General features: G+C 35.2%; 1 protein-coding gene across 4 annotated transcripts in view; it reads right to left on the bottom strand.

Annotated features, from left to right (window-relative positions):
- Positions 1–17,462, bottom strand: part of CRIM1 (cysteine rich transmembrane BMP regulator 1) — a 195,591-nt gene that overhangs the window by 110,239 nt on the left and 67,890 nt on the right. For 2 of the 4 annotated variants that reach the window (XM_061991131.1, XM_061991132.1), the window contains exon 3: positions 217–459. The exons of the other annotated variants lie outside the window; for them this stretch is intronic. In XM_061991131.1, the coding sequence (XP_061847115.1) occupies positions 217–459 (243 nt within the window). The remainder of the gene's footprint in view (positions 1–216; positions 460–17,462) is intronic. 4 annotated transcript variants of the gene reach the window in all.

Here is a 17,462-nt window from a genome sequence, read left to right as displayed (position 1 = left end):
GTTTAAGTTAGTATCTGAAGGAAAAGAGAAGAAAAAAAAAAGAATAGTTTATAGAAATGTTGCTTTTTTTTTTAACATGTATGCCCACATTTAATCATTTTAATTTCAAAGAAGAATCATATTAATTTAGAGGCTGGCTAGCTATGCTTTGTTAGATGTAATGATATAAGTTATTGTGCTTGTCAGACAGAAAAAAAAAATGGAAAAGCCTTTTACCTGGTTTACATTCATAGAGATCACAGCATTCCCCTGGCTTTCCTGATGCTTTAGAAACCAATATGTTCAAATAGCCAGGTTGGCAAACCTTCCTCAAGCAGCCTGCAGGATTACACACACAGCGGCTCGGGAGCGGACAGCATTCACCAGGAGGAGCATAGCCTTCAATCAAGATGGAATCTTCTGGACAGCGAGGAGAAAACTGAACTTCACAGCGGGCCTTCGAACAATCAGGTTTCTCTTCTGAAATGGAGAGGAAAAATCAGCATGCCATAAATGTCAGTAAAACTTTGTACTGAAGCTGTAAAAAGGAACTCAGACTAAGCTCCCTTTCTTCTCCCTCTCCCCAGAACATTAAATAGAAACTGCTGCTGCTGAACTGAGTAGCAAAAATCATAGAATATGCTTTAAAACAAAAAACTTGGTATTTTCAATAGGGCACCAGCATTATGAAATGTTTTACAAAGATTCTAATTTGTTCTCTGTGCATAACTGGTGAATCCACACAGCATCGAAAAACAGCTATACATTTGTCATGACATTAATAATACATCATGCACAACTCTGATGTTCACACCTACATATTCAGTTTCCTAAGACTTTAAATTATGAACATATTGCTTGATTTATTAAATTCAAAAGATTTGAACTTCAAAAAGTGGTTTAATAGCTAACATATTTGGAGGCCAATGGCATCCTGGGATGCATCAAGTGTGGCCAGCATGTCAAGGGAGGTTCTGTTCCCCCTCTACCCTGGTGAGGCCTCATCTGGAGTCCTGTGTCCAGTTCTCTGTCAGCTCAAGAGGGACAGAGAACTTCTGGAGAGAGTCCAGTATAGGGCCACCAAGATGATGAGGGGAATGGAGCATCTTCCTTATGAGGAAAGACTGCGGGAACCAGGGTTGTTTAGTCTGGAGAAGAGAAGACTGAGGGGAGAGCTCATTAATATTTACAAATATCTAAAGGGTGGGTGTCAGGAGGTTAGGGCAGCACTTTTTTCTATGGTATCTAGCAACAGGACAAGGGGTAATGGGATGAAGCTGGAACACAAAAAGTTCCATTTAAACATAAGAAAAACCTGTTTTAGTGTGAGGAAGCCCTGGCACAAGCTGCCCAGGGATGGTGTGGAGTCTCCTTCCTTGGAGGTCTTCAAGACCCACCTGGACATGTTTCTATGCGACCTGATCTAGGTGGAGCTGCTTCTGCAGGGAGGTTGGACTAGATGATCTCTAAGGGTCCTTTCCAACCCTACCATCCTCTGATTCTATGAGTCCATACATTAGCAGAAGAGGATTTTCCCTGTATACCCAACACTCACATTCAAATGTTGTTCCTATGTACTTCAGTGGCTTGAACAGTAAAGGAGAAGAGGTCTGACTAGCACTGGCTACAGACACTAGGGCTATGAGGCACTGGTTGCAGGCATATAGCAATAAGAAAAGGAATATTGAGGAGCAAGGTCAAAAAGCTGGTGGGAACAGTGACAAGCCACATAAACACTAAGACAGAGAATTAAAAAACTATGTCTAGTGATAACTTCAATGATTGAATAAAATGTATTGAATATGAGCACATCTGAAAAAAAGTCAAAAGAATCTTCTAGAAATTTTGGCAACTCACTATCTTTTGAGTTAAAGTTATTCGATATACTCTTTGGGTTTTTTCAACTACAAACAACACAGCAAATGTGTCATTCTGCTTCCAAGTATACACTGAATGTCAGTAACAGAAGTAGTATTATTTTTACTCCTTTTCTTTACTCCTATTATTATTTTTACACTTGAGTATATTCTTTGGAATTTTAGGTCATATTGAAGAATCAATGCAGTTTTGCTTCTCTAAAAGGTCGATTTCCTACCTGTGGTTTAGTTTCAATTTAAACTTCAAGAGATATAATGCCCAAACATAGAAGTGCTTGGAAAAATATTAATCTAGGTTTTAGGATTAGTAATTACAAAAGGAAATCACGAATATAAACATTTGCTTCAATTTTAATTGGCAAATATAGAAAACAGAATAAAAAATAATTACATGTATTTGCCTCATGTAGAAGTTCTTGACATTTTTCTTATAAGAAATAGATTACCAACTTAAATGTGATACTAGATAGCATAACTCTTTTTAACAGTTAAAACCTCTATTTTCATTTATCTTTAAAATAGTCTAAGCTATATATATACTTTGCCTAGAATTTTACAAAAAATTTGTAAGAAGCTAAACAGAAGACCGTATTTTTTAAACCTACCCTTATGTGCTTTATTAAACACATTGTTCAGATGGAAAATTACTGGTTACTCAGGTTCACTGCAGAAAGTTGTATAAATAATAGATAAGATACTAGTTTCAGTATTTTATTGATTTTTTTTTTTTACGTTTATGGATATAATAAAAGGCTTGACATTTTAGCTTTTAAGAATCTTCTCATTTTCCAGTGAATGTTGTTCAATTGTGCACAGGGAAGTGATAGAACAGTAGGTGCACTGTCAGCCCTTGAAGTTCACGCTTATGACATATGCTTAAATTCACGCTGTTCCTTACTTGATCTGCCCTAGCAGTATGCATCCAATGATTCTCTGATTTCCATGCCTAACAGGTAAGGCCATCCTCATGCAGTCTCTCCTGTGCAAAGACTTTGTATTATATATCTTTTTAAAAGCTTACCTACTACTTTTACTGTATTTATACACATACATATCTATCAACATAACTGTTTCCTTAATGGCTATTTGTATTCGATCAATTTAAGCCAACATTCAGAAATTCAAAGTTTATCAGAAATGCATGTCAGACTGTTAGCATTCAAACTAATCAGGATGCTAGATGTATTTATTATGAAGACAAATAAAAAACCTACTGTTGGAGTCAACAAAATCACCTAGCAAAAAACATGGATATATTGCTATCAGCATGTAAGAAGTATTGCAAGCTGCACAAGAGAGAAATAGAGCACTATGACAAGTATTTTATATTTGAAATTTATTACCAAAAAACCTAACCTCCCACTACTACTTGAGTAAACATTGTGTTTCCAAATTGTACTAGCAAACTATTGTAGAACATTTCCCTCCCAGAATAAAAATGTATTGGACTAACAGGAAAGTCAAATATATTAACCCAAGCTGGATTAGACAAGAGCCAATTGTCCTTCAGCTTCTCTAACTCCAGTTCACATCAGAGTCAAGGGCAGGTAAAGAAGCTTTCTGCAGACCACATCATGATTTGGTTCTTGGTGTAGATGTGCTTTTCCTATTGTGGAAAGAAGTAAGTGGCTGAAACAATGTGTGACTGGCAGTTTTTTAAAGTGATTTCTTGTGAGGTCTCTACTTCATACTTTTCATTATCTAGAGCATGAAAATCCATCAGCTCCCAGTGTAGCATTACTGTATTTTAGTTAAAACTTTAATCAGCTAGCACCACACCAGTGTAACTGTGGCCTACAGTCATCACTTACTGCAATATAAGAAAATGGGAGTTCTGTTTTACTGCAGTTCAGTAAAAGTTGACACGGACTCCTCAATTTGAAACCAAGCTTGACATTACACCAAGCAAGACGTTACACTTTCAAGCAACATTAAGATAGGTTTCAAGGCTTTTCCTCTTATCTCAGCAAATGGCATACATACCCATATTCTTACAAGAATGAAGGTTTGTCTATAAGACATATTTCTACAATTCATTGTACTAAATTTGTTCACCTTTTCACTGCTTGATTGAAGAAGACATCAAAACCGAATTTGTTCTCAAAATAAATTACAAACATTGAGCTATAAATTTCACTGCTTTAGCAGGATTCCTGATTTAATTCTATTACATACAGCCATTTCAGATTTCCTCAAACACAAGGAATCATTTCATAGTTCTTTTTTCCTTTATTAACAAATGCTTCCATCTCTTACCAAAGGAACACCTAAGAAAACAGTTCAAGGCAGAATAACAAAAATTCCAACAACAGACTATCTCAAAAGACAGAAAGGCAGGACAATGGCAAGCTGCAATCCAAGAGAAAGTAAATGTGAAATCACTCACCATAGTTACTTTATCCCATTTATACACCAAATAGGAATTATTAGAAAGTAGCCTCTCTACAAACCAAGGTAGGTTCACAACAATAACCTACTGCTTCTCTCTAAAACACAGACACACACTATATGAAGCACTAAACTGTCCCCCTGATAATATTTTAAGTTACTGTTCATTACACAAGTCAGCATCTCCCTAACCACTATCTTCAAAGTCAAACAAGACATCAGGACTTAAACATCACTTCATTGTCTTAATTTTGATAGAATATAAACAACTACTACGCATGCACAGAAGCAGAATTTCATTGTTCAAAGCAGAGTCTTAAACCTAAAATATCAGTTTTTCAAGGAAAGGGAGAGCTATGTGTGTGACTTGCTATTAAATAAACTAGCACAGCAATTATATGATAATTATTTCTAAATAAAGATGTATCTTTACACACAGATTACATGGCAAGAAGATACACATGCATCATATTCTCCACATCCAAAACATGGATTGCCTCATAAGAATAATTTCATGCAAATCTAATTTTATGTAGAAAGACAATAAAACTATTTGTTAAAGCAGATGTCTGGTTTTCTAATTAAGAGTTTGTACTCAGGACACTTATCACTTTAATTAAAATACATTTTTATAAAATATTTTTCTACCTCTACACTTAAAACAGCTGGTAGATCCCACTTAACAACTGGATAGTTTTAGCAGGGTAAGAAATTGCTTATGCAAATCATAAATTAATTTTAATGATGTCAAGAGTTGTATACACTTTCGCTGTTTGATTTTCATAGAATCAGACTGTTAGTGGAAAAAGCCCATACAACTAAATCCCAATTCCAGTGCCCCCTTTAAAAAAAAAAGGAAAGAAACCAGTAAAAAGAACAGCCACTTAGCAAGGATTTGTCTATCAAACTTCTCAGAAATGAAGTCTGAACAGATAACCTACAACCCACTAAGAAAAACTTAGTTGGCTGCAAATATTGCCTTTGTGTTCAAAAAAGCAGCATTTCAAATAACTACACAAAGAACAGAAACTATCAGTTGGTTTACTGACGAGGTGTCTGTGGGACACATTCTCTTTATGGTCTTTTATCAGAAATCACTAAAGCTGGTATAACAGCAAGTTACTTAAGTCTTTATATTACAACCAGTGCCTTCTCTGAAAGAAGGTACTTCCTTATATAGCTGAAAGGTTTATGTAATACTCACTCAAACCAGCCACTAGTCAGAGTTGGTTTTATTCAGGACATCTAGATCCTAGGGAGTTTTGTTGTAACAAAACATACATACCAAAGTTGTTTCAAAGCAATATGGAAACAAAAATGATTCCTGAAGTAGTATTTACAAACATTGCTTTCACCTCTGTATTAAATTCTTTTCCCTCATTATATGTTTGCATGCTCTGCTTTTGACATGCAGAGAAAGTATATGCCAAGTTTAGTTAATGAGAAAAGCAGAATAGTTAAAGTATTGCTTAGCACAGTTAAAATATCTTAAGGTACTACCTAATGTGGGAGAGAGAAGAAAAGTCCTGATGGGGGTGGGAGGGTCTTCTCATTCTTCAGGTGAAATGAAATAGACCTGTACCTTTCTGGAAACGTTTTCAGGGAGCGATTTCTATAATTTTTGTTAAAACTTCAGATTATCAGAGATGCCTTTACTCAATCACGATAGAAACAAAGACAGAATATTTTAATTCAAGGAGAGGCTGAGAAGAACTATCAGAGACTTGAGCTTGAATGTTGTTGTCAAAATACTTAAACTGTTCTACAGCTTCTCCTTTAAAAACAATTTTTTTATACATACACATATGGATAAACATATATTTAGGCAGAGAAAGAGAGAAAATTTACTTTTTCCATGATTTTCCCAAGAAGAATACAGAATAAGCAGCATTTCAAAATAGCCAGCTTTGTATTTCAAGAGCAGTTCAAAATAGAATATGGTTCATAAAGACAAACATTTTGTATGGCAAAGTAATGCACTAAGGTCAGCATACATGCTTTGAAGTCATATTGTTCAGTTTTGCGTTTTTGTTGCATTGTAAACCAGTTTTGTGAAATCTTGGCTAAAATGCAGCCACTTTTAGTCTTACAGTCATTGAAACATTCCAAACAATAGGCATACTGTACTGCTATACAGCGTCAGGAAGGAAATATTAAAAGGATTAGAGATAAAAAATAAAAATGATTACCCAGCTGAAATAGTCAGACAGACAGGGATCGATATTGGAATGCAAAATACCCAAAAGGATTTTCAAGAATCAAAAGGATAGTTATAGTAGATTAAAAAATGAGATTACCTTACACATACAATATGCATAGCATTGTATACGGATGAATTGCTACAAATAAAAAAAAGGAACTAGAGTCTGACCTTTTAGCTAAAACTGAACCTTATTTAAAATCCATTCTGTTTTATGGATGAGTTTTGCATCTTTTTCCAGCATTCCAGCACTCTGGATTTTATGTAGTACAGTGTGGAGTACCGAGTCTGACCCATATTATAGACTAATCCTCTTTTAATATAACAGCAACAGTCTGCAACTAACCTGAATTTTAAAAAAAAGGCACACACAGAAAGAGAGTCATAGACTAGAATTTACCAAATATGCATTTGTTAATATACAACTTTGCAACATGGTATTCACTATAGATTTGTCAAAGATTCTTCAAGGAGCAAACAGCCACAAACAAGGATTATTACACTGAGACAGAGAGAGTCAAGAAAGATTATAGTCTAATTTGGACAGTAAAGTTATTAGGACATACTCTTAGTATACTTCGTATACTTTTTCTTTTTTCCCATACTGAAAGTCTAAAAAATAAAGGTGGTAATTCAAAACCAAATACCCACTTGAATTGCAATCAAGCGTTAACCCAAACTGTTGTCTATCAAAGAAAGAAATTATTTTAACTGAATCAGTGAGGATTTGTCATGTATCTTGCATGTGAATACAAAAATGAAAACACTGAATTCAGAACCAGCATAAACTGCATACACTTCAATGACTTACAAAAATGTATATCAGTAGTAAATTCACCTAAAGCAGAAAGTATTCTTTATCATGATGATATAAGAAGCTGCAAACCAAAGGTAATGTTGAATGCATTTCAAATTATAACAAAGCACAAATATTTGGAACAATTCTGCTTCAGAATTCTACTTAAGAAAAATCTAAGCTATCTGACATCTGGAGAATTAATCACAAGTATTCACTGAAGGAGAAGTACTGCAACACACACCTTGAAAACATGCACAATTGCAATAAATGCCAACTGTAATAAAAATAAATACATGATTTTACAAAGAAATGAGAATTCACATGTGTAAGAAGTTAGCAACCAAGATAAGACCTGTAACAGTGAGAAGAGCAATTAGTTTTCTAAAGCTATTTTTTTTAAAAAGCAGCTGAGGAGTAAAAATTAGCTCAGAAGCACGTGGTTTGATATTCAAAGGGATACAACTTTTTCTTATTACTGATGCTGAATCAATTCCTGACTGCCCTTTAGTGCTTTCTTTTGTTAAGTTTATAAAACTAAATTTAAGATATGTGTTTTCAAGTTCTCTGATCTCTGCTAATGGTAAAAAATCCCAAATCCCAAAAGTCAAATCCACACACAATAAAACAAAGACTTAAATGCCTTAAGACATTTCTGGCAAGTAAATTCCATTATGCAAACTAGTCTTCCCAGCTATTATGTTCAAAGGACCTTGGTATGTCAGACAGCAGCTTAACTACATATTGCCGAAATTCTTTCACAAAAACACTCAAGACACCTAACATCAGAAAAGTCAACATTATTCAACATTTCATTCTCTTCTTTACTAACTTAAGATACCATGGTTATTAGAAAGTATGAAGACAGGCACAGCTTCCTTCTTTTAGGCAAACAAAAGGTGATTATTTCAATGGTCTAAGCCAAAGCCCAAGCCTTTCAAGACATTTTATTCTCCGACTGCTATGGTTCATCTCTCTTGACTTCTCTGGGTTATCTTCCTCCTAAGTTCTTCTAAACAGTCTCTCTACATTTAGAATAGAAATGCATTTTTATTATGTAACGTTTTTCATATTAACCTCCTGAATGCTTATTTTTTTTTGTTTGGTTTTGGTTTTTTTTACATTAATATTTCTCTGAGGTTTGCCTCATCTAGAATGAATTTTAATACCAACTACTATAACTATTACTTTCCAATTTGTCAATTAACAAATCTGCATTGACTTATTGAATAAAATTTCTACACATTACTCAGGACAATAAAAAAAAGACCTCAGCTATAATGAGAAACATGACAGCAAAGCAAAAGGGGCCATTATAACTTTGGGTGAAACATACACTGGCATGGTGAATTCTCATGTAAAAATTCTTGGTGCTTTACAGTGAAGAGATTCTACACTATTTTTACTACTTTTCCGATTACAAGAAAAATTACCAACAGGAAATAATTTACTAAACAGCTCAATCCTCTAGAAAAAGTAGATACGGTTTCACTAGATTTATTTTTACAGAGAAGTGGCAATACAAAACTCTATTTAAGAGTATTTCACTGAATACAGACATGGTAGCTATTCCACATAAAACATTATCTTTTCTCCAAAGACAAAGTCTTCTAATGAACTGTCGCATCTGATACTTCAGGGGCAAAAAGAACAAAAAAAACAGCATATCAGAAGACTCAGTCATTGAAGTTAAAGCACTCTGCTTCTCACAGTTGAGGCAATTTCTCATATTCCATATAAAAATATGGAATATTTAAAATACAATACTCTCTTGATATAGGCTTTCTTGAATACAAAGAAAATGTGCAACTAGCAAAAATGAAATTAAGCACTTAAACATCATACAATTAATTTCATTAAATTCCAAGTTCCTGCTTGCAGTATATGCTTTCAGTGCTAGTTTGGATGGGTTTCTGGATTTTAATAACTATCAATCTTACATATACAAAAAGAAAAAAATGTATTTATTGGGAGAAATAACATCAAAAGATAAAAAGAAGCAGATCAAATTTTAATTTTAGTCTAAGAAACACAGTTTAAGCTTTAGAAGAAATTTGTCCAACTGTTTGCACAAAAGGTTGAGAACTGATTAGAAAAGTGAACAGACAATTGTACTGTTCTGCTTCCAAACTACAACAGTATCTAAACCAGAGATAGCTACACATTTATGAATAAAATAAAAAAAGCAATTTAAGTCATGTGCACATATGTATTCATAAGTTGCTCAAACAGACTTAAAACCACAAGGAACCACAGTATTGGAAAGGCAAACAAGTTCCTCCATTCTTTAACACTGCCAGACAAAACTCCAATGTAGTAAGTCAGATTCCTTTTAACAGAAACTGAGAAACATGCAATATTCCTCACAGTCACTAAACAGGTGCCTGCACAAAGCTGTGCAGGTATATAAAGAAAACACTCAATATAAGCAACATCAATTAAACACAGCTTCATGTCCATCACACATTAAATGCTACTAGACAACACCACACTGTTGCAGCATACCTTATTCTACCTCAAAGCAGCAACATCCTACAGAGGGAATTAAATATCAGAACTGAAAAAAAAAAAAAAAGCAGAAAGAGCAGCCCTGAGTTGCTGTTAACAGTAGTACAAATATTTTAATGACTGCAGTAGTCATTAAATGTGGACCCCTCTATTTCAAGCTGGATGAATGCCAACACCTTTTAATATCAACAAAAGACAGCAAGCCTGGAAAAAGGCTAATAATCCCATGCCAAATATAAAACGAAGTAATCTATTTCAGAATATTGTTGGCTGGTATACTCTTTAATTAGATGCAGTTTCTGATCTCATTTGCAGCATACAGTTGTGTATTAACTAACTAGAAAGCTTGTTTCCAAGAGCAGCTTCAAGCAGAATGATCTAGATGACTGCAATCCTGTTTTCCCCAAGTCTATTGTTACAAATAGACAAATACTGTTTTTTTTTTTAAGCAGAACTATCAAGGTAGAAGAGCATCACAAATCACCTTGGATCGGAGACTTATTCTGATTCTTTACCCTGTGCCTTTCTCATTCTTTCTTCACTGTCCTTTCTTCTTACATGATCTACTTATTGTTTATGTCCTCTTTAAAGTAAACCTCAAAATAATCTGCTTCTCATATTCTTTAATATATTTACATCCTCATTAGCACAATATACAGCAACACACTTGCTTTATGTAACAATCTACTCTTATACAAAAGATTATTTCCTCTTAAATCCTGAGGAAAAGTGTATTTGTGGCATTTTGCATATCAACTTCCCTTACACAACTAGAAAAAGGACTACGAAGTTCAGATACAGAAAAATTTAATTAGTGTAATTTATTAGGGCAGTTTGGCTAAGCCTTAAACGCAGATCTAAATTACAAGTACTAAAATGTAGGCTACATACTTTTGTGGAATGTTATGCATAGTGACAGAAGTTGCTGACAGGAAACTGCAGACAGAGTTGCACTTTGTAAGTGAAACAAATTAGCCTTATTTCCAGTAAGATTCCCATAATGGCACTCATAGAATCATAGAATGGTAGGGGTTGGAAGGGACCTTTAGAGATCATCTAGTCCAACCCTCCTGCAGAAGCAGGTTCATCTAGATCAGGTCACATAGGAACATGTCTAGGCGGGTCTTGAAGACCTCCAAGGAAGGAGACTCCACAACCCCTCTGGGCAGCCTGTGCCACTGCTCCCTCACCCTCACAGTAAAATAGTTTTTTCTTATGTTTAAGTGGAACTTTTTGTGTTCCAGCTTCATCCCATTACCCCTTGTCCTGTTACTATCTACTACAGAAAAGGGGGATGTCTCAACCTCCTGACACCCACCCTTTAGATATTTGTAAATGTTAAGATCTCCCCTCAGTCTCCTCTTGTCTAGACTAAACAGCCCCAGTTCCTGCAGTCTTTCCTCGTATGAAAGATGTTCTATACCCTTGATCACTACTTACATAGGCTTGAGATTCATTCACATATGTACATGAATCCTATGGATCAGTTTTCAACAAACATGGTAATTTACAGAATACAAGGTTAAGCAACCAGAGACAAGGCATATCAGTTTATTAATAAATTGGTCAAGTATATGAGATGGCATGTAATTTACAAAACTGCTATCAGCATCTCTAAAACAGGAGAGACACATCAATGATGTACTTCATGAACTGACTTTGTACATTCATTTTAGTTATAGTGATTCTATCTCAAACACACTCTGGAAGGCAACACTGGCAGTAAGACCAGAATTTTAATCAAGAGCTATTGAGAACAGAATCACCTCATTGCTCAAACCAGACTAATGAAAATTAAAAGAAAAAAAGCTGAGGTTACCAGCAAACACTAGGAAATTGTATCTCAAAAGATGCAGAGATGTTACAACCAAGATATTATACTGATCATATAAACTCACACAATATATTTAAGAAATCCAAAGGCTGAGAATATATTCTGTCAATACTGGCCAAGGTGAAGTCAGCAAAGTCTGAGCAGTGCTGACCTACTAGGAATGCCTACTGACATCCAACAAGCCAACATTAGAAAGCAATAACTACTAAATAGCTTTGCCAAATACCATAGATGTTGATGCTTATACATCTCAAAGCAGCGCAATGCTACTTTAAACAACACTGTGTTTTCATTGTTTTTTCCCCATTTGACTGGATAGAGACACCAGAGAGAATAAAATCTAGAATATTAGATGATTAGGTATTTCGCATGTCACTTAAGATACTTTCTCTATGGTATATCTCAGTGAACGGTAGTTCCTCACAGTAAATCATCAACAGAAATGAGTAAGACGGAAGGAAAAATGTTTCCCTATACTCTAAACCAGATCTTTAGTTGAAGCAGTGTAGGCATTGTTAATGAAGATGGTGTCAATGAGGGGAGTTTTAAAGGAGACTTTTCATTAGTACAATTTAAAATGCACACTTTGTTTCAATAAGAATACTAAGTTGCATAACACAACACTCCTGACAAAAACAATTTTCCTCTAATCTTTCTTCCAATCTATCCAATGAATGCATTTTTCTCAACAGAGAATGAATACTTGCTTTCATGGAAATCTGGTTCAAGAGTTAGGAAGATTTATTAGAAATCTCTGCAATACAAGCATGAAGGAAAGACAAGGCTAAGTAATACTGATATGTCAATAATGGTAAAATAGGATGCAAATCTATCAGCTCAGTTGCCAAGTATGCCTTCAAAATCTCATCAAGACAAAAAGAAAGAATAACTGAAATACAAGAGAAAAAAGTTCAAAATTCTATTCTACATTTACCACATGCATATCCTCCCCATGCAGTGTCATATTAATGTCTTAGGGGAGTGCTTAAAAGGAAACAAAGCTAATTATTTTAATAAGTCTTTCACATTCTTGCAGTACTGATCCTAACCTTATGTTTAGCCCAACTCATATCCTGTGAAGTAGTTTTTTAAATATCACCTTTAACATGCTGACCTTCCTCCATTTATCTAGTTTTACTGAATCATGTTGCAGGTTTCAATATATTTTAAAACAGCATTTAAATACCATTTTAGAAGAAAAAAAACCCCCAAACTCAATGTCATACTCTACCCACAACTTCTATTATGCTGCAAAACAATCAAAATTTACATCACATATAAAACTGAACAAGCTCAAATAACCTGTAAACACTTAGTTTAAGAAATATAGAAAAGTTTTCTTTCTAAAGAAATCATTTATTTAGCAAGACTTTAGAACAAATCTTCAGCTAGAGTGAATTGCCTTAGATGCTTGACTTTGTAATGTGCAGGACATAAGACTGTCTACATTCATGTAAGTACTTTGAAGTCCTTGATTACAATGTGGTAGCCAAAGGTATTGAGTAAAGAAAATAATTTAAACTTCATGATCAACACTTACCCGACCCAACAAAACAAACACCTTCCAGCTCTAACAAATAATAAGCAAATAAAGCCTCACAAGAAAAGAAAACAAATACATATGGAAAGCATATAGAGGCTTCTATAACTAAGAAGCCAAACCAAAAGACACTGAATGCACAGAACAGATGCTCCAACAGAGAATTCAGAAGACCTAAGACCAAATTTTAGCATCATATTCAGCTGGACTGAGGATTTTTTCCTATCTTCAGTAATTCAGAAAAGCTATTTTGCTCCTGTTTCACTTCTCAATCCAGCACTCTTTTATAAAAAACATAATTGTTCTGCAAGTGCAGGGGAACTTGTTCTGCAAGTGGTAACCATGTTTTGTCCAACACACATTCACAGAATCACAAAATCACAGAATCTTAAGGGTTGGAAGGGACCTCAAAAGTTCATCTAGCCGAATCCACCTGCCAGAGCAGGTTCCTTCATCTTAGTCAAGGTTCTAAGTGGAAACAATGCTACTTCTGAAATCACTATACAGCTGCTACAAAATCTGAATATTCAAGAAAAACGTTTTTCTTCAATAGAAAAATTGCATCTGAGTATACTTCCTTGGACTAGAATCAGCTGAATAATGTGTTGTGTTGATGTGCAACACAACAGAATTACAGGGTCACCAAATTGCTTTGAGAAAGGACTGAGTTATCTCCTAACATAAATCACAGTAATGATACTAGTACCTTTTACTTCTCCTTGTGAGTTGACATTGACAAGTGGGAATACATAACAGCAGATGACATACTTGTGCTCCAGTACACTGACGTGAAGTCTGTGCTCTTCTACATATACTCAGAACTCTTTAAAAAATTTCCATTAGAAATGAGCTTCCTAATCCCTAAGACATCTACTGTAAAGCATTTGGATAGCTAAATAAACTATTGAGGTCTTCCTTTCCAAACATTTCTGCACCTGACATTAAGAGAGAGAATATTAGAGTTCTCTTGAAACAGACACCTGGGAAATCACAACCACAACAACATACATCACATATATTGTCTTCTATTTGATACTTTGTAAATACAGCATTGAAATGCTCCCCCTTGCAAAATAGGAATATTCTTGCCGTTTGCAGGGAATGTCCAGCTATTCTGGGGGGTGGAAGTGTCCAGTAATATTTAAAACAGGTCCTGTAGAACAAACCCTTGCAGGTAATAAGCAGCCCAGAACTGCTCTCAAGAATGTTAAGTGTTGCTAAGTAAAATTTCTAGTTAATTCTCCCAGGGCAAGGTCTGATGCTAGGTCAGCTGCTCAGATCTACATGAGTTTGGACAACCCTGAGGACAGTAATTCCACTCCCTCCCTGGGAAGCCTGCCCTTTATTTGACCATCTTCACAAAGCACCTCCCAGCATCTAACTGGAGTGTTCCCTGCTGCAGCTGATGTCTGGTGCTTCTCATCCTTCTCAGCTTTGTAACCTTTGTAACCAAGTCTGAGGCCGCTGAGGACAGCAATGAAGTCCCTTCTGCTCCTTCCTTTTCTTTAGACTGAACAAACCGTCTACTCCCTGTAGACTGTGTTCCCCAGCCTACTACTCAAGCACTCTTCTTGCATTAGGGATCGACAAAGCTAGGCACACCACTCCAGATGAGGTTTCACCAACGCTGAAGAGGAGGTATGGATGTCTCCCATCCTATCCTGGCTGTGCTGGTGTGCAGTTGGCCTTCTTCACCGCAATGGCACACTGCCAACTCACGTTCAACTCACTGCACTGTCAGTCTTGGGCAGGAGAAGTCATTAGTCCTACCTATGACAGATAAGCTTTTACTCTGCTAAAGTTTTCATGAGTGGAGAAATTTCTACAGTTAGTAATATATTGCCACAAGGTGATATTTGCTTCTACAGCAAGACAAACAGAAACTTCAAATTTTTTTTTTTTTTTTTTTTTTGGCGATAGATATTTTTGACCAAGAAATGTGATGAAAAGTTCAAAGATTATTTCTTTTCAATCTTGGATCCAGTTTTTATCCTTCTTCCATCTCAGTTATGTTTCCTGAAGCTGTTTAAACAGGCTTATTCACTGCAAAAAAAATTTTTTTCCACAAATTACTACTGCAGTAGGGAATTTATGTGCTCATCTTTTCAATTGTGGCCTGAATTCAACTAGAGAAGACAAACTCTGAATAAAGAAGAGGATTTTTTTCAGAGTACTATAGTTTATTTAATGCTCTATTCATAGAGAAGTACTCATTGCTTTTATTAGGACTTCAAGCTTGTTTGGTTTATGAAGGAAACAATCCTGCCTAATATTTTGTCATCAAGCCATCACAGTTTTAGTATGCAATACAATATCCACACAAATCAGATGCCCTTTTTTTTTGCTCCTGATCTAAATATTAACTTTGAATTTAGCTTAATTAGTTAGCTAAGAAAGAGCTATATGGACACTAACGAGCAAATAAGCTTCCATCTGAAGTCAACATACCATCTTCAATAATTTACTGACTTGTTTTGATATATGAGGATAATGCCAAAAGAATTACAATGAGTTACTACAATTGTCCCTCTCATCTCAACATTTCTATTTCTGGTACTTGAGAATGGGGTGGAGGAGGGTGTGCTGGGGGAGTATCTGTATTGAGGAGAAACAACAGTACTCTTCCCCTGAACTCCAAGACGAATTTGTCCCAAAATATTTAATATAACCTGCAGTTATCCTGGAAGCCCACCTGCTTCCCAGCAGAAATCCCAAGAGCTAAAAGGCTGATAGAGCCTATGAGCCATCATCTCCTCCATCCTCACTCAGTCAGCACAGCCTTTCTTCTGATGTCCATTCTTGTCCAGACAAGTCTGAAAAGATTATACCCTTGTTTATACAAGTCAAGTGGACAGCATGTCCTGACATACAGGTTACATTCTTCAATCTACACATACTCACCTATACCAACAACCACAGTCTAACTGTTAAAAACTTCCAATTACACTGACAGGTTTACCACACATGTGGTAACACATCAAATCAAAATGACCACACAGAATAACTAAACAGATACATATTATTTATGCCTACATTGTGTTTAACTTACATGCATGACTGGCCTTTTCTCTGTAAGAACTCTACATAAATGAGTAAAACTTCCAATAAGAAATAATTTTCACTTCCACTACAAAGCCCTTGCCCTGAAAAAAAAAAAATTGGTTGTTACGAACACTGAAATAAAACAAACGTGCTTGCATTCATGCCTATGGGCAACAGCTCTGTTTGCTTTGTAATACCAGGCATACGAATTCCCCAACAGTGCAGTTGATTACCACCAAACAACAGTGTAGTAATGATCAGAAAATAAAGGCGATAAAATTAGACAGCAGCCAACAGTAAATGGATAACGTTCACTATGCTAACACAGCTCAGATGCTGCAGCTACATCACTTCTGTGCTTCAAGAAAAAAAACATGTTTCAGTTAAATAAAAATAATGATCTACTTTACAAATAGTGCTAAATGAAAATTATTTTGGTAAATTTGCAACTCAAGCTGTTTCTTTCAGAGATTGATATTTTTTTCTTTATACATATAATACAAATATTTTAATAACATATTAATATATAACAGAAAGCTATCTGGTATAATAATATTTTTTTGTATATATTAAATTCAGATCTGCATATTGACAAAGTCCAAATGTCTAATGCATCACACTTTTTTCCCTGAAGACCAAGAACACCAAAATCTCTTCTTGCTTTTAAAGTTAGAATGACTTGCAACATTTTTAAGCAGAAAATAAACACTGCTGGGACTTTAAAAGAAAATTTACTGAGGACATATTGACAAGACAGTAGAATATTGTATATTAAAAATAAAGTCTGTTTATTTTAAGCAATATTTGAACAACATCTTACAGCACCTATCTCTGTGTGGAGCAGAGATATTTCAATTGTACCAGGCTTGCTATGGTTTCAACTTTACCAGAGTGATTCAATTTCATGAGCAGTAGTATAAACCAAAAGAATTTCTGTAATACTTTAGATTCCAGAGTAAGACAAAGTGAAATACAGAAATGTCAAATCTAACATGAATATGATGAAGTCTTAAAACAAGCCAGCATGTACAGAGGAAACAATGCAAAGCCACTGGCAGATCTTGAAAGCATGTGAGAATCCAGATTACAATTTCACTTTAACTTGAAATGTTCAGCAGGCAATTAGCCAATCTTTTGAGGACTTCATTTTTATAAATCTTCATAAATTAATTGGAGTTATGACATGGTTTAACTCCAGTTGGCAGTTTAATTACCACATAGCTGTTCACTCACTGCTCACCTACTAGCAGCAGAGATTTGTAAAGGTAAAAGTGCAAAAACTCATGGGTTCAGATAGA

The sequence above is a fragment of the Colius striatus genome, chromosome 2 (genome assembly GCF_028858725.1).
Source record: "Colius striatus isolate bColStr4 chromosome 2, bColStr4.1.hap1, whole genome shotgun sequence".
Taxonomy (NCBI): Eukaryota; Metazoa; Chordata; class Aves; order Coliiformes; family Coliidae; genus Colius; species Colius striatus.
The sequence above is the reverse complement of the archived record's forward strand: the minus strand, read 5'-3'. Positions and strand labels throughout refer to the sequence as shown.